This window comes from Chelonia mydas, chromosome 5 (assembly GCF_015237465.2).
Source record: "Chelonia mydas isolate rCheMyd1 chromosome 5, rCheMyd1.pri.v2, whole genome shotgun sequence".
In the NCBI taxonomy this organism is placed as follows: Eukaryota; Metazoa; Chordata; order Testudines; family Cheloniidae; genus Chelonia; species Chelonia mydas.
This window is the reverse complement of record NC_051245.2, coordinates 46142601-46161244: the sequence shown is the minus strand read 5'-3', so window position 1 is coordinate 46161244 and position 18644 is coordinate 46142601. Positions and strand designations below refer to the sequence as shown.

At 42.4% G+C, this 18644-nt stretch overlaps 1 protein-coding gene and 1 pseudogene across 4 annotated transcripts in view; both read left to right on the top strand.

Annotated features, from left to right (window-relative positions):
- SV2C (synaptic vesicle glycoprotein 2C) overlaps positions 1-18644 on the top strand; it is a 221706-nt gene that overhangs the window by 77827 nt on the left and 125235 nt on the right. For 3 of the 4 annotated variants that reach the window (XM_007064505.3, XM_043547290.1, XM_043547289.1), the window contains one exon: positions 13504-13684. The exons of the other annotated variant lie outside the window; for it this stretch is intronic. In XM_007064505.3, the coding sequence (XP_007064567.2) occupies positions 13504-13684 (181 nt within the window). The remainder of the gene's footprint in view (positions 1-13503; positions 13685-18644) is intronic. 4 annotated transcript variants of the gene reach the window in all.
- On the top strand, positions 1585-1718 carry LOC114020533 (annotated as a pseudogene).

The window sequence follows — 18644 nt, the reverse complement described above, 5'->3', positions numbered from 1 at the left end:
TTCATTTAACTCTTTTTATACCTTTAGAAGTACACTATATGTCCTGAAAATGGCATTCTCTTGCGATGGAAGTAAGATTTGAACTGTAGAGCCCTTTACAGTTAAATCATTCCCTTTGTGAATTAGACAGAGCTGTGAGGCACATAGGTTTATTTATGGTGGCGGCCTCAGGCTTCAGAGCCTAGACTCTCCCTGGCTCACTAAGTGTGTTCAATATAAAGGTACTAGGGAAATGGACTTCAGAAGATTTGAATCAGATGGAGAGCATTATAGCACCTTGAAAGACTTGTTACAGAGCCCATTAATGTTGCTGTTTAGTGCTGTTAGTGAGACATTTGTACTTCCTTAAACCTTTTCTTTTGGTAGCATTCTAACACTGACAGCATAAAACTCAAAAACATTCCCAAAATAAATGAAACACAATAACAAAAAGATATGAAAATACTTACGGCAATGTTCTGTGAGAATAATATTTTAAAATAGCAGTGATTTGGCTATGTAATGTCTCCTAGTCCAGGGTAACCAAGACTTTCTTGGTTAGGCTTACGCCCATATTTTTCTTCTTTATACCTTACGAAAACATTTTGAATGTTCATATATTTGTTGTTCACACTTATTTTATGGCCCACTCCTTGAAATCTAGTTCACTATTTAACATAATTTTGTATTAATTTTCCAAGTAATAATATGGTAAACAATATGAAGCATGACAAACTATACTTCAAAGACTGTGAGATCCATAAAGAGCTCATTGAATGTTACTGGGGAAAAATGACCCTCAAGATCAGGGGTCTCAAACATGTGGCCCACGGGCTGCATCCCTGTGCCCGCCCCCCAGCATTTACCTAGAGCGGCTCCAGCCTGGTGCGCACCGGCGGCAGGGTAGGCTCCCTTCCTGCCTGCCTGCCTTGCCCCTGCGCCGCTCCGGGAAGCGGCCAGGTCCTGGGGCGGGGGGGGAGGGGGCACAGGGGTCTGTGTGTTGCCTGGCCGTTCCTCCAGGTACCTCCCCCGAAGCTCCCATTGGCCACGGTTCCCAGTCCCCAGGGGACAGGCCAGGGACCTTCCTCTCTGGTGGGACCCACAGTCCAGGACAACTCGTCCTGTATCCAATAGGAATTAGGGGGATGGGGGGAACCCAGGCCCGCCCTCTACTCAGGGTTCCAGCCCAGGGCCCTGTGGATCACAGCTGTCTACAGTGTTTCTTGTAACAGCTGTGTGCCAGCTACAACTCCCTGGGCTACTTCCCCATGGCCTCCTCCTGACATCTTTATCCTCACCACAGGACCTTCCTCCTGATGCCAGACAGCATTTGTACTTCTCAGTCCTCCAGCAGTACGCCCTCTCACTCTCAGCTCCTTGCATGCCCCTCCCTGACTGAAATGAGGTCCTTTTTAAACCAGGTGCCCTGATTAGTCTGCCTGTCTTAATTTATTCTAGCAGCTTCTTAATTGGCTCCAGGTGTCCTAATTAGCCTGCCTGCCTTAATTGGTTCCAGCAAGTTCCTGATTGTTCTGGAACTGCCCCTGTTACCTTACCCAGGGAAAAGGGACCTGCTTAATCTGTGGCTAACATATCTGCCTTCTATCACTCTCCTTGCAGGGGAGATACCATGATCACGAAGGTGGTTTTCCCAGGGTGACCCCTGCGATTTCCCCAAATGCGGGAAACTCAACTGCCTAATTTGTGGTAGTGGGGGACTGCATTCGCGCTCTCCCCTGGAAAAAAAAATCACTTTCCTGTAGCCATCTGGCTCAATCTTTTCACAATGTATACCATGTTATGTGTGCATATTAGCAAAGTCAGAGTGCGTCCTGCACTTGGAGCCAAAGGTGGTGAGGTTTGTGGTGCTTTTTAGGGCTTGTCCACACGGGGAAGTTATTGAACAGCAAGCCAGAGTGTAAATTTAGAGTGCCCTAGCTGCACCACACTACCTCCCCATGTGGACATTTTTACTGCACAATAAAAGTATCTTTGAGTGGTTTCGCTTGGTACACTTCAAAGCGTATTACACTAAAGCTCACAAATAATAAGAGAATTAAGTAGAAATTTCTTTTCCTCACTACAGACTTCTGTAGATTTGTTCAAAAATTCTGTAGAAAGATTATTATTGTCTGTCTAAATCCTGTTTGACTTGCCTGCATAGAGCATATCATTGAGTTTCCTTTTTATGTTAAAATTAGTATGAAAATAAGCAATTTTTTCATGCTTTGAAAATATTATTTATCATTGTAGCACCTACGAGCCCCAGTCATGGACCAGGACCCAATATAAATTTATCAAGATTTCAAAAATTACATATGAGTTAATTCAAGAATGTTTGCAGTACTCTGTGTATTGTACTGTAGCTTTGGGTTTGTTTGGAATTTCTTCAGTGTTATTGTAGAACTCCTTTCCTGCTGAGAAATCATTACCAGTGAATTATCAAAGATCTCCATCAGCTACGACTCTGAACAGTAAACAGATTGTCGTTGCAGTTTTACAGGGCAAATGCCTGAGAAACTTTATTGATACATGGAGCCAAGAGACACCAACCATCAAGTTTCACCTCTTAAAACTACTTAAAAGCTTAAGTTTCACTTAAAAAGTACTTGCTTACAAAATCAGACATAAAAAGACAAAAGTGTTACAGCACACTGTTACTGAAAAATTCCTTACTTTCTGATTTTTACCATATAATTATAAAATAAATTGATTGGAATATAAATATTGTACTTACATTTCAGTGTATAGTATACAGAGCAGTATAAACAAGTCATTGTCTGTCTGAAATTTTAGTTTGCACTGACTTCGCTAGTGCTTTTCATGTAGCCTGTTGTAAAACTAAGCAAATATCTAGATGAGTTGATGTACCCCCTGGAAGCCCTATGTGTACCCACAGAGGTACGTGTACCCCAGGTTGAGAACCACTGTACTAGAGGACAGGGCCCCCCAAAGTGCCAGACACAGTACAAACATAAAACATTTGTACACACATTTGTATTTGGATTGAAAAAATTGCTGTGCATTTTTTATAATCCTAATTTCGTTAAGATTTGTGGCTAATAGACATTACTTGTTAGAATTATTTTCACAATTGTCAAGTGCATGTGAAAGCAGGAAAAACCTGGATGTTTGTAAATACGTAACATATTTAGCAGGATAAAAAAAACCCTCAAAGTGACTGTTTAATTAAATATTAGCACTAGACAGTTCCAAATTGCTGACCTAAGGCTATAATTAATTGTCTCCCTCTGCAGATGTCATAAAAGGGAATGCAGAAGAAGTAGATTAGATTAGAGAATGGTAATAGAGGAAAAGACTGATGTTCAGTACTGCTTTGGGATTTGCATATATTGTAAGTTAGATAGGCTCAATCATTTAGCGTATAAGTGTATGAAACAAAATGAATACAGATGGGGACATGGCCAGATTTTGATTAGAGGGAAGCTGTTGCCCCTCTGCAAGGACCTACTCCAACCCTTAGGTATGTACCTTATTTGACTAGTGAGAGGAGTCTCACTGACTTCAAGGATTGTTGGGAGTACCATATATCATCTTGAAGGGAAGAAGAATGAGGACGGGAAGTTTTAGTCCTTCCATCCATATCCCAAATTACCTGTCAGCAACTGACTTCCCCTCACTTTGCCAAATGAAAAAAGCCTTTTGCAGTGTTTGCATGAAAAAGTGTTTTGAGGAAGGAGGAAACTAGTTCACAGATGGTTTGTGTCTGCAGGAGGGTCAGGTTGTGGCAAGAGGGTCAGACACTGGAGTTAGAATTCGGACATCCTTCTCCCTCTGTTTAAGGTTCTTTGAATGCAGCTCATATGCGAAGGTGAGCAGTGCAATATGATGAGTAGACCTGAAGAGCTAGTATTCTGAATACACAGGGAAATGGGGAGTAGCATGGGTTTGAATGTGAAGTTCTTGTTCTACTATTTCTAGAGTAATTACAGTTGTGCTTATATTTGTTCTTTCCTTAAAGGTGTAAAACCTTTTGTTTTAATTAGATCATGTTATGAACAATTTAATTAGAAGCTATGTTTGTCTCAGGGAAACTGCTGTGTGGGTTATAATTCTCTCCACGGTCTCTCTGATCAGGCAGACCAACTACAGGCAAGAATCAAATAAAGCAGAGAAAGATTATAATCTTTGCATTCTACGTACACTTTTAATCAGGGTTAAAACAAAGATAGATCTGGGTATTTCTATTCATTATGCTAGACATGGCACTTAAATTCTTTGGTATTTATATTTATATTTCCATAATGGTAGCTTGCAAGAAGTCCCTTGTATGAATAAATACAACAATAAGTAAAGTATTGTGTGTTTCTAGATAACAGCTAACTTTCTCTTATTTGGAACCATTTTAGGATTTCGTGTCTAGGAACTTATTTTCCAAAGTACAAATAATCTTATTTTAAAGAAAGGGGTCACTTTTTACTAAGAGGCTGCTTCTAATTTTTTGAATTACTTTCCTCACTCAGTCTAAAGCAATTAAAAAAGGGAAATTGATGAAATCGGCACACGTTTAGGGGGAGCTGCCATACGCTAAATATACTAAAGCAAACGCTGGTTTAACAGGAGGACATAGCACCACTGATTAACTGTATTATTCTACTGCATGCTAGTCTACTTTACTGTTATACCACTTAATGCAATGTGTATTTAGGGCCAGATTTTCAAAAGAGCTCAAAGCTCACTTAGGCACCAAAATAAGTGGTCAGATTCTGGGTGCTGAAATCTTTGGAAAATCTAGCCATAAGTGTCACAATGGGAGCCGCTGAGCGCTGAGCACTTTCGAACATCTAGCCTCGGGTGTCCCAAATGTGTGCACATGATGTAGACACTCTCTAGACCACTGGTTCTCAGTTTGTGGTCTGCGGATGCCTGGGGCTCTGCAGACTATGTCTAATATTTCCAAAGGGGTCCGCACCTCCAATTGAAATTTTTATGGGTTCGCAAATAAAAAAAGATTGAGAACCACTGGTCTAGACTAAATGTCCCTTTAGATGCTGATCATCAACTGAATTATTTCACAAAATGTGCTCTCCACAGCCTCCATGTGGTGAGTCATTGTCCAGGTTGCTGGAGGAAAGAGGGTTGAGTGGAGTTGGGTTTTTTGCCTCCTTTAAGGGCACCCTTCCTACTATAACAGGTAGTAGAGGGGAAGTGTGGGGAAGGTTCACAGGGAAGAAGAAAAATGGAAGCAGCTGGGCTGGGGGTATTTATATCCTGTGCAGTTTGAGAATTTGGCAAACCAGGCCCTCTTTTACCTGGATTGGGCTTGCAACAAAAGCAGCAGGCATGGGGGCAAAGGGGAACCTGAGCCAGAGGAAGAAGGGGAGTGGCTCGTGGTAGGGGTAGGGGAACTGACCAGACTCCTCTTACTGCAGAAAAGTGATTGGGTGTCTCCTTGGGGTCAGAGGGCTGGCTGGGGCTCCCCATACCATAGAGGAGGGCCTATTTGGGGGGCTGCCTGGGTGTGGCAGCTAGTATGGAAGCCCTCGGGTGAGTGGAGCAGCATGGCTGGCTGTTCACAGAGCTGTGTGGCCCCTCTTACGGGGGAGTGGGGAGACAGTATGACTGGCTGGGTATGGGAATGAGAATAGGGGAAGTACAGGGACATTCCCAGAGTTTGGAATGTCTTTCCTGAGATTCCCCAAGACTTAGAGTCTGGCCATTAAGGGGTGGGCAAGTAACACTCTGGGCACTCTCCAGACTATGCAGGGGTGCAGGACTGGGATGCAGGCAGTATCCAGGTGAACATGGGATTCCCCAGTAGACGCAATGTTACAGATCAAACACCTCTGATCCAACTCAGGGGGGGGATTTAGGGACATATTTGGGAACCAAAGCTCAAGGTGGCTGCAGTCAGGACTCCAAATAAAATTGGGGACCAGAATTGGGAAAACTGAGGCATAGGTCAAGACTCCCGCTGAAAAGGGGGACCCAAATTATGGGAAACTGTGGTATGGTTCGGAATGGTGGTGGCCAAGACTCCAGAAAAAACTGGGGGATGAGCTGAGGAAAACTTTGAGGCGTGGCTCAGGCTCATGGGTTAGGCATGGCTACAACCAATAGTGCAGCTGAAACTGGGGATCAAAATTGGGCAAATTGAGGCACAGCTTGGGATGGACTTGGCCAAGAAGCTAGCTGAGATGGGGAAATCAAAACTGGGGGGAAAACAGAGGTGCAGGTTGGGATAGCTGCAGCCAAGATTTCAAAAGAACTGAGGGATCAAACTAGGAGAAATGGGCACAGGGAGGGGGTGGCTGCAGCCAAGATCTAGAAGGTACTGATTAGGGAAACTGAGGTACAGCTCAATGTGGCAGCCAATAGACAGTGAAAGTGATTTGGGAAGATGTAAGGGGATCAAATTGCTACTCAGAGCTACATGGGCTTTTGGGCAGATTCAGGAATTGTTCTGTGGGGTGACAATTATTTGGGCTTGACATGTTGCAGCACAGTGTGTGTGGGGGGGGGGGGGGGGGGGGGGAGGGGGGGATGAAGACTTGATGGGTCAGTAAGTCCAGGGGGTCTGTGAATAGCTAGGTGGCTATATTCGTATGTACCCAAGGGGGGTTGGTAATTCTTCACTGGGACCTCTTACTGGGCATCTGAGTTATTCAGGGAGGACAGGGTATGCCTGTCTGCTGGGGGAATGGATATAATTATGTCTGATATTAACCTCATGGGGGTGGGAGGAGGCAGCCAGGCATCATTGCTGGGGTCTCCATGTGGCAGATGTGGCAGTTACTGTTATGGAAGGGATACAGTTATCAGATAAAACAGTTTAGAAAGGATTTGAAGGAAAGCATCTCTGAAGGGAGCTGAGTAAGAGGGTAGTTGAGGCTCCTACAACTAGACCAGCGAGAAGCCAGTGCCCCTCCTTTATAACCCCCTTAATCTCAGATGAGGGAAGGGCTGCGGGGTCCCAGCCATCCAGTGGCTGGGACCAGGCTGGGGATTATATGGAAATGATTTAAGGACAGGATGATGACATTCATTGTACAATTATTGTTGGGTTTGCCCTAATATTTTAGGTGAATAATGTGGCAATCTAATTAAACCACATCCATTGCCTCCTCCTTCCTGTCTTTCTTCTGGCCGGGCAATAATTGTTTTCATCACTGCTTGCTTTTCATTGCCCTTCCAATGCAGACATTTCAATCCATGTTCTGGAGGAAAGAAGAGTCTGGGGAAAGCACTTTTGCAGATTATTTGTAATATGTTTAGAAAGACAGTCCCTAATCTGAAGAGGAAAGACACAAAGCATGTATTTTGTATCTGTTATGTATGTGTTTAACAGGAAAATCCTTGGAGTGTGGTGCATTCCCAGTGTGCAAAAAAAAAAAGTGAAGCAAATTGTTATTACTTTGAAAACAAAGACAGCAGGTGAGCATGTTAATTTTAGCATGGGATTAGTTTGTTTTCTATTGCCACTGAGTTGTTTTCAAGGGTTCTCTACCAGATAACTGTGTGTGCTTGGACTGCGTAACACTTCATTGAGGAAATCAAATCATTATTCAGGGTGCAACACTTGTAGTCTTTGTATTTTAAAGCAATATTTATTTTCCTGAAAAAAAATGTCATTAGGGGGTCTCTGAGACCAGTGTCTAACCTAATATGCTTGTCAGATAGCAACAGCACATGTGTTCTTTAAAGGCTTGATTCTTATCTCAGATCCATAAGTGCGTAGTACCAAAAAATGGAACAAGCTATGGTACCAGCTGCAGTGTGCTCAAATGTGCGATTACCAGAATTCTGTCTTCCACATGACATGTTAGGTCTTAAGGTATACATTTATCTACAGTGGTGCTTTTAAAGTTCCTGAGAAAGGGAGCGTGGGTTGTCCAAAAGAGGGATGTTTTACACATTATTTTTTGGACATCTAAAATTTTTTATGAAATGTATCAAATGCACTAAGTGATTTATAAAGCAAATAAAAGAGAGATGCTCTTCCCTAAGCCATTTACAATGTTGTTATTGACATGAAGTGACAAACAAAAGCAATGAACTCTTGGATATACGTGGAATGGGGAAAAGGGAGGATGGAGGTTAAAATGATGTGGTTATCTGATTGGCTTGGCTTGTTTAGCCTAACTAAAAGAAGGTTGAGGGGAGATATGATTGCTCTCTATAAATATATCAGAGGGATAAATACCGGAGAGGGAGAGGAATTATTTAAGCTCAGTACCAATGTGGACACAAGAACAAATGGATATAAACTGGCCACCAGGAAATTTAGACTAGAAATTAGACGAAGGTTTCTAACCATCAGAGGAGTGAAGTTTTGAAATAGCCTTCCAAGGGAAGCAGTGGGGGCAAAAGATCTATCTGGCTTTAAGATTAAATTCGATAAGTTTATGGAGGAGATGGTATGATGGGATAACATGGTTTTGGTAATTAAATATTCATGGTAAATAGGCCCAATGGCCTGTGATGGGATATTAGATGGGGTGGGATCTGAGTTACCCAGGAAAGAATTTTCTGTAGTATATGATGAATCTTGCCCATATGGTCAGGGTTTAGCTGATCGCCATATTTGGGGTCGGGAAGGAATTTTCCTCCAGGGCAGATTAGAAGAGGCCCTGGAGGTTTTTTGCCTTCCTCTGTAGCATGGGGCACGGGTCACTTGCTGGAGGATTCTCTGCTCCTTGAAGTCTTTAAACTACGATTTGAGGACTTCAGTAGCACAGATATAGTTGTGAGGTTCTTTGCAGGAGTGGTGGGTGAAATTCTGTGGCCTGCGTTGTGCAGGAGGTCAGACTAGATGATCATAATGGTCCCTTCTGACCTAAATATCTATGAATCTATGTTATATGATGGTTCTGCTACATCAATTGTTTGGTAGAATTTTGTATCTCCCTTGTTGCTTTCACTGCTTATTGTGGACATTGCAGAAGAAAATTAGTTTTGAGGAGTGATTTGAAAGAAGAGAGGAAGTGGACTTGGTTGTCTGGGCTTGGAAGTGTGTTCTGTGTAAAGGGGGCCATACAGAAGGAGATGCAAAAAAAGAAAGGAGGGGAAGACAGGAAGGTGCTTTGAAACTGGGTATCATTGACAGAAATATAAATGAAAGCTGACTAGGGAGGAATTATGTAGGACCTTATGAGATGGCAAAATAGGAACTAGGGGAGGGATTCAGAGGGGAATGACATGGGGTGAATGACAGCTGAGAAAGATGATCTGCACAGCTGTATTTTGAATGCAGTTCAGGGAAGCAACGTGGGTAAGAGACAGGCTAAAGCAGAGTTAATGTCCAGGGTATGGACAATGGTTTTAACTATTGAGACAAAGAGGAAGGTTTATATTCTTGGAATTGCAAGACTTGGAAACTGTGTGTCTTCATGAGGAGAAGAGAGATGAGTCTATCATGAGATCCCAAGTTTGTGACATCTGAGTGATGGGGATCATGGTGGTGGTATCCACGGCAATAAAAAATGATAGAGGAGGGATGGAGAAGAAGAATAAGCTCTGCTTAGGTCTGCCCTATTGTGCCTTTTTATGCACTACAAAGAAAGATGTATGTTTAATAAAGCACACACTATTTGCCTGAGAAGCAAAGGGAAAAAAAGATTTCCAAAAAACCCATACACCCAATCCATCCTACCATCCTCAAGAATAAATCTGGGAAAAGAGGTGAATTGTGCACCATGGGCCTTCCTACACTTGAAATGCTACAGCAACTAACCTCAACAAGCATGGAAAGCTGTGGTCTCTGACAGCCTGGACTCAAATCATTTAGGGCTTCAAGAATAAAATTCAACCAATTGAGCTGCTCCCTGAAATAGATATAGTGACAAAGCAGTTGTCAAAATAGGTCTAATATGTTTCCTACAGCTAATGCTATTAAGCAGGAAAACCATCACGTTTTCCTCCATTTGTGATTTCCAAGTAAGCTTCAAGAGTAAGCCCATCTAAAGGGTAATGCAATAATCCCCTACATGTAAGAGACAACTCAGGTAATAGTTCCAAATCATCCACGGAGATTTCTTAGAAACCAGAAATACTTGAGCCATACCTTCTACCCCAGCTATGAACTGTGTATATGCTAGTTAAGAAAACCCCATCTTTACAGTATAAAAAGATACTAACAGATGTAATAAAATCACTGGGTGTGGACTCCTTGCCCATCACTAGGAAATCATCAACCAGTGAGAGTAGTGCAGGCTCCATGCCATTCCTCGGTCAAACTCTAAATCGAAAAGGATCAAGGAAATCTGATGACACTAAAAGATTCCAGAGTTAACTCCCTTGCCATATTCCCAATCTTCCCCCAAAAAGGAAGTTGAGAGGTGCACTGGTAATTAGGAAGATTACCAGCATTGAGAGAGATCTGGAGAAGGCACCTAACTGCTGCTTTTTTGAGGGAGGCTAGCACTCTGCCTTCACACCAGGAGGGTTACCAATCTCAGGGCTGAGCAGCAATGGACCTGTCATATGTGTACAGGCCTTTTGGCACTCATGGAGGAGACCCTCTTGGGCCAAAAACATCCTGTCCCTATTTTATATTTGGCAAAAAGCTAAGTAGCTGTAGAAAAGCTGGACCGTTGGTACAGGACACCATTAATGATTAAGGGAGGCTACTTTCCTCGTTCCCAACTTGACTAGCCTGAGGAAGGGCCAATATTCTTTTTGACCCAGATAACTGGAGGATAGAAAACTCATTATCCTGCTGACGGAATAACAGAGGCTGGTTCCTTTTCAATAAAGCTGAGAGACAGGAACAGCTCCACAAGAGCAGACTGCTCAGGAGGACACAGGCCAAATGTTTCTGTTTAAGTGGTACGTTAATCTGGATATGATGTGTACATGAAAGACGTATGACTCTCAGACTTGAGAAGTTAATGTTTTTGTTTGCGTCACTGAGAATGAATAAATACAAATCCTGGAAATGGAGGCCATATTTATATAAAAAAAATGCACTGAGACCTGTTTATTCCATGGTGACAAGTCTTGAATATTTCACATGATCCATGATTATTTATGTACTTGTTTCTGAACCAGGATAGAAGGGTCATCTTTCATAAGTGCAAAATATCACATGCATTTTCTGGAATAGACAATGTGTGACCCTCTTAAATGTATACTTCAGGGAGTTCTCAGTCTACTGGTGATTTTACAGTTCTTACAGCTAACTCAGAGTTCTAAATGCAAAATCAACCCTCAGAGACATCATCCGACATTGGCTATTCTGTAGAGCAGTGGTCTCCAAAGTTTTTGACTAGCACACCCCTACGGCGAAGACCGGAAGACCAGCCGCAGATGCACTGCCGACGGAAGAAGAATGAAAGACCTGCTGGAGGGGAACACCAGCTGTGGACGTGCAGAGCTGCCGCCGAAGAAAAAAAATGGTGGAGTGGTGTCCGGCAGTGCTCCTGCTGCCGTGCACCCCCTGGGATCATCTCGCGCAACCCCCTGGGGTGCGTGCACCCCAGTTTGGAGACCACTGCTGTAGAGGATATTGGATTTACAAACAGTGAATGGATAATGCTTATCTCTATATTATTATTCATTATCCAATTCCAAGAGGGGGAGCAGGACTTGCTAACTAATAACCTGTTCCCAGCTATTCTCCTTTTAAGCACCTGTTCTGTATAGGACATATAATAGGGCAACAGCCATTAGTGGGTGATGTCCAACCAGAAATTTTGATAAGGATGTGGGAGGTGGAGAGAAGGAACAGAAGACAGGTTAAAACAAGCAGCAAAAACAAAATAAAAATCTGATTTGACCTGGGCAGAGATCAAGGACAGTCACTGCCTTTACCAGTCAGATTTAGTTTGTTGGATAGCACTCTCTAAGACTGCAAACTAGGATTTATAATTGTACTGTGATTTCGCACAAACTGTTCTGACTTTTGAGTTATGTTTCAGTAAACTGTTAAGTTTCTCACAGTCAAACTCAAGATCTTTTTAATCAGTGTAACAGGATAATGTATGTATCTTGCATGAAATGGTAATGTCAGTGTTGAGATAGTTTTGCTAAATGTGTGTGACTGAAATGTCGTTTGTCTGATCCACGTTTGTGAAATAATGGGACACTGTAAGGTCCCATTTGGCCAAAAATGTGTATATAGGTATGTGTGTATTTTACAAAACCTGAGACTAATAAGTGTTGATGTGAAATGTAACATACAAACTAAAATAAAATACCCTTGCAGCATTGTCCCAGTGCATTAGAACCTGAAAATGAAATTGACTAGAAATGAACTATGCTATTTTCATTGTCCAAGTAGAGAGAAGTGCAAGGAGTAAAAACAAAAAAAAAACCCTAGATTTCTGAAAGCTATTAACATTAACTTGTCAATTTTTATACTCTAAGATGATGACAGTCCTGTAGGTAAAGATTTTTTTAAATATGATTTTTATCCTGACAGTTCTCCTTTTCTTTAGTTGAAGTGAATTTACTGGTGAGTTTGAAGGGTCCAATTTTTTAATCGATATCATACACGTCATTGTAAATTTAAAACAGCATCACTTTATTATAATATCCACAAAGAATTTTTTCACTGTGTTATTTTAATGTGTTTGGCCATGTTTAAAAAGTTCTTTTAAAGCAGTGTTGTTCAAGTGTTGTCTTTTGTTTAGGACAATACTATTTGAGGAACGCACAGACCAGGAGTGGCCAAACTTACTGACCCCCAAGCTGCATACAATAATCTTCAGAAGTTCGAGAGCCGCAAGATACGCACAACCTGCCCCGCGGGGCGGCGCCTACTAGGGTGTGGGGCTTCTGCCTCGATGCCCCCCCACTGGGCTAAAGCCCTTAGACTCCCCTCCCTGCAGGGCAGAAGCCCCTCGTCCCACCACTCCTCCGCAGGGCAGAAGCCCCAAGGTCTCCCCTTCCCAGTCTTGTAGGCGGAGAATGGAGGGGGAATGCATCGGGGGGGCTATGGGAGCTGCACTTTAACTGTAAAAGAGCTGCATGCGGCTCACGAACCACCGTTTGGCCACACCTGGCACAGACTGTACTATAGAAAAAGAGACAAACAACAAAGTGGGGGTTCTTTGGTACTGCTACACTCTGAGAACTAGCATTCATTTGTTTCTTAACTCTTAGAGTAAGGACAACTTGTTTTTAATAACTACAGGTGGCTAATGATCCCACACATAACTGCTTGTTTTTAATAGGTTTCCAGCAATGCATTTCTGTAGGGCAGATTTAAATTTTTGCGGTGTTATTGTGCATGCAGTGTGCTGCTGTGGGATAGTTGGAACTTTTTCTCCACTTCTTACTTATCTGCCTATAGCTAGAGGCACCTAGTTTAAGAATATATTAAGCCTCAATGTGTCTCGAACAGAAGAGTCAGCCACAATAGGATGTCTATTCTTCCACAGATGAATGTGCAGATTTACACACCTAACTCACTCATAAGCAGATAGGGGACAAAATTACTTCCTGTTCTGTAATTTCACAAGTTAAAAAGTTTGCTGGAAAAATACTCTAGCATGTTATGATTAATTTTTGGTCAGTTGGCGTCAGTTCACAAAGTAACATCTTGTTTTCTGTGTGTTGCAGGTAGCATAGTGTACCTTGGGATGATGTTGGGGGCATTCTTCTGGGGAGGCTTGGCAGACAAGGTGGGAAGGAGGCAGTCTCTCCTGATATGCATGTCTGTCAATGGATTCTTTGCCTTCCTGTCATCATTTGTCCAGGGCTATGGCCTCTTTCTCCTCTGTCGCTTATTTTCTGGATTTGGGTAAGCTCTTCTGCTTTCTTTCATTTTTTAAATTTTTCTGTGTTTATGAAACTTGCAATATGTTTAATCGTACATGGAAATACACATTATGTAATGTAGGGTTATAGTCTTATTTCAGTGGCTGGAGAGTTATACAGTGCACATATGTGACTAGCCCTAAAAGACCTATCAAAGGGGAGGAAGGATCGTCTTTTGGCTATGACATGGGACTGAGAACTGGAAGATGTGAGTTCAGTTCCTATTTATGCCACAGACGTCTTGTGTGAACTCAGACAACTAACAATTTCTGTGCCTCAGTTTTCCTATCTCAAAATAAAATATTACCTATGTCAAAGGTGTGTGTTAAGACTTCATTAATGTTTGTAAAGCATTTTGAGAACTTCATATATATGGTGCTATACAAGCACAAAATATTACTAGGAGTCAATTGCTAAATGTGAAAACTGACCTTTAGTGACACTTGCCCCATATTGTGGGTGTTACCTTGAGAGTATATTTGGGGCTCTGTTTGTTTCAATTTCTTTTGGTCTAAATAATTTTTGATGGGGGTGGGATGGTTTAAGAGATTGGTAGTAGGACCTTTTCTGTTGCAATTTTAAACCCTGCTTTGGTCAGTGTAGTATGGGGAAGCTTCTGCAGTCTGCCTGTATTCTTCCTCTGCTTTTGTGTATAAAGAAGGACTTAGTCTCCCAGCACTAACAATTTGGCACCTCTAATAAGCACTAGATTCACAAAGGGTGAAATTCCCCCATGATACCACTTACATTTTCACTTCAGGCTACTTGCATCCCTGCATAGAGTCTGCAGCCTTAGTGTGGTCCAGTGAGGACGTTCAGCCTCCTCCCTCAGTTCTGACTTCTGCTTCTGGAATGATGGTGGAGACTGAGGTTTTTGGATACAAACTGACTTCCTTTTGGTTCATCTAGGGTTTAATGGGATCTTAACGATTTTGCTACCCGTGCTCCATAGACACTGTAGCCAATGTGAACCGGTCAGCCTAGAACACTAATACCTAGCAAAAGGCTTTCTGTCAAGACCAAGGACTATCCTGCCACAAAATATACATCTCCTCCATTCACTTCTGAGGCACCATAAAAGAAAGTCTCATCTGCCTTCCAATCTAAATCTGTGGAACCTCAGAAGAGGAAGATTTTGAAGAAGAGCCTGTGGGTTAGAGTGCTTCTAGAGAGAGAGTCTTCATCTTCTCCTGAGGATACAGTAATCTCCTCCATTACTAGCTCCCTGCTTCTTTCAACACTTGATAACCCTTAAAGCTACAGTCTTAGACTTGGAACTGACAGCTTTCCAAAAGAAGTCTCATGTATTAAAATCATGACACCTTGTAGAGTAGCTGTACCAACAATGAAGGGTTGACTGGACTGGTCAATGACCTCTGGATGACCCTTCACCAACTTTCAGAAAGGCTCTGGTTCCACCATTCCTTCTACTGCAACTCTGCTCTGAAGTCTTCAATAGTGGCTGTGGCTTGTGAGCCAGTGCAAGTCAAAACCACAAATCCATTCCTCATGATAAGGATGTGAGAAGTTGGCTTCTTTGGCTAGATGTAGAGATCAATAGGACTTGAACCCAAGCCTGGAATGCTATGAGGCAACTAACAGTCCCACATTGCTGCTCAGTAGCAGCTGTAACCTGGCTACTACCTCTGACCCATAATCTACAGAGAGAGGTTCAACATCCCGGGAAGTTCCACATCAAGTGATCTGACCAAGAGTAGTCTTAGTGATCCCTGATTGGCTCCTTGTCCCTATATAAACCCATGGAATGTACCAGGTAGTGTCCAGGCAACAATGTGCATCCTAGCTAGCTGCCATGACTGCCCTGCTTCTCTGTTCATGAACCTCTGGTCTTGAGCTTTGGTCTGACTCCCAGCTGACCACTAGAACTCCAACACGGACCTCGATACCTGGTATTGACCCTCAGCATGATTCCTGACTCTGGCTCTGACCCTCGGCTTAATTTCTGACTCCGGCTTGACTGTCAGCTTGACTCTTGACCCTAATACTGGCTTTGACCCCTTAGCTTCAGTTCTGGAATCCCAAGTCCTGACTACTTTCCCTTAGTATCCTGACAATAGGAAGGTTATTTATCTGCAAATCTACAAATGAGAGTGGCTAATTCTCAGGGTCCTCTTGCCAGATATGACTATGCTAAGTGGAACAAGCTGGCATCTTTGATTGATCATCTGCTTGAAGTTGTAATAGCCCACAACCATCCAATCTGAAACCCAAGTAAACACTTTATCAAGGCTGCTTACAGTGCCTCAGATATGGCAGCTATTTCAGTAGCAATGATAGCAACTAAAAGTTACTAAAAGCTTTCTAAAAGTTCTAGTTTATTTCAGCATGTGCAAATCAAGGTGAAACATCTACTTTCTAAGGGGCCTTTACAGTTGTGGCGGGGGGGGACAATGTGGGGTGGAGGGCAAAGGGTGAAATCTCGGCTTTCTTGGGGCTGTCTCAACCATCATACAAGAAAAGGACACCATTTGGCACCTCTCAGTTGTACTGACCTTTATGGGAAGAACTTCCAGAAGTTCTTTTACTCCTCTCTTGGGACTAGGGGGAAAAAATCTTTAAAAAACAAAAGTTGACTCCAGCTTTGACACCAGGTGAGTGAAGCAGCAAACTTGCTATGAGCCTTGACTCAAGTCTTGTATACATACATCTTTCCTCAGTCCTCCTCTTGGGTGACATGGAGTAGTTACTTTAGTCACATGGGTTTTGGAAATAGAGGTAATTTACACATTCAACTCCATGCCTTCCCTGGACCCTCTTCAGGGATCCTTGGCCAGCACCGATGGAAGATGTTGGCTCCCTCTTTCTATGGGGAGCAATCAAAGAAGTCCCTTTGTTAGCTGGGGAAGGGGCTTAATTGCAGATACATTCCTGTGTAAAGCAAATGAAAAGAATGAAAAATTTTAATCAAAGAATTGAGTGATATGTTTTACAATCTGAACCCTCTGGGATAACCCTCTGGAGAAAGGTATCAAAATAATTTCCTACAGGGTCAGAACATTATCTCAGACAATTGTATAAAGTTCTTAAGTTATTATGTGAAATATTACATTTATCATTTCTTTTACATCATTAAAGTGTACACCATTTAAACTGGCCTTTAATAGTACAACGAATCTAAAATCAGGAGGAGAAATCTGGACAGGAATGCCATCCTCTGATAAGAGGTCTTATGAGAATAAAGCTGTAGGGCGGATAACAGAATTTCCTGCAGTCAAAATACACCTAAACAAGCAAGAAACCATTCAGAAAAGAACGGTTGATTACATCATGGCTTCTCCACAAACTGGAAAACCAGAAGATGAACCAGAAGCTTTTAATAGAAAGCTCAACGGAGCAGAGGGTGGTTAGGCTTTGGGTAAGATTTTCAAAAGCATGGAAGTCCCATTTTCAGAACGGATTTAGACATCTATGTCCAATTGACTGTCAGAGAGACTGACGCTAAGTGTCTAAGTGACTTTTGAAAACAGGCCTGAGGCACCTAAGTCATAGGCACTTTTGGAAATTTTACCGCAAAACAAGCTTTGCCATTTCAAAGCAGGCTGGACTCCAGAAAAAGCTGAAACATGTTTATTCACATTACAAAACTGGGAATAACTAGCAGAAAACATAAATATCACAAAGATACTGCTGGAGAAAGGGCATCTCCCTGAGAGAGATGAGCATCTGAGAAATGAGCTTGAGGTGACATGAAAAGATGAAGAAATTCTGGGTAACATGCAAAGTCATCTCTTCTTATGACATAAATTCTTATGAATTTTCCATAAGCCTGGCTCCTCCGCTGAGAGAGATCAGAACTCGCTAGGAGACTGCACCTTAAAGCTGGCTAAAAAGTCTAGGAGGGTGTGACACAGAGGCTCATTGGTAGTTCACTGCTCTGTGTCAGTAACTCTTGTCAGGCCTCTCACACTCATTACACCTAACACACTTGTTATAATGTGTATCTAAAAGGTGTCGTGTAGTATATTTCGAAAAGGAATGACACAGTGGTGATATCATTGTGAAACGTATGTGTTAACATTATATGAGGAATTATGGACATTCACTGCTATTATGCTTTACAGTCTGGGACCCAACAAGTTTTCTTCCAAACAGGAGGGAAGATAGCTATCATTTACCTATCTCCACTGTAAATTAAGCCAGGGGTGACCTGCATTCTTGTGGCTGTGAGCCACAGTAGCATAGCATTTAGGGCACTCAAGAGTTGCAGGGCAGGTGTTGACTGAACCCCTTGCTGGTGTGGGCTGAATGAACTCCAACGCATCATAGAGGCTTCAACATTGACTTCCTACAAGCTGAAAACACCTGGAGAAGAGACAGAGCTGCATTCGTCAGCTCGCCACCGAAGGCTCTTCCTACATTTGACTAAGACAAATAAGCACCTTGTTAACTCTGTCTTTTAAGTCCCTAGAGGAAGACTTCCACAATACTGGAACAAGATTTTTAATTTCACCATGAGTTAATACTACCTTGAACTAAAATTGCTACCTATTATGACAGATCAGCCATTGTGAACTGTTAACTAGTGCTGGAGAATTTTATCTAAACTCCAGGTAGTTTTGATAAGTAACGGACTTTAATTTATTTTGCTTTACCTAAGTGATTACTTGATTATTTTTAAGATGAATTCTTCTTTTCAGAAAGCATGTGTTCTTTTCACAACATCAGAACATACACTAGACTTATCGTTTATAAAGCAGTGGTAATCCCAACTCTCCTCTATGGCTGTGAGACTTCGGTGACCCCATAGAAAACACCTGAAAAACGCCAGCACCAGCACTTTCTTCGGAAAATCCTCAACATAAAGTGGGAGGATCGTCACACTAATGTCAGTGTCCTCACAGAGGCCAACATCTTCAGAGTTGAGGCCCTGATTATCCAGCACCAGGATTGAAGTGGAGCAGGCACTGTGTGCGCATGCCTGA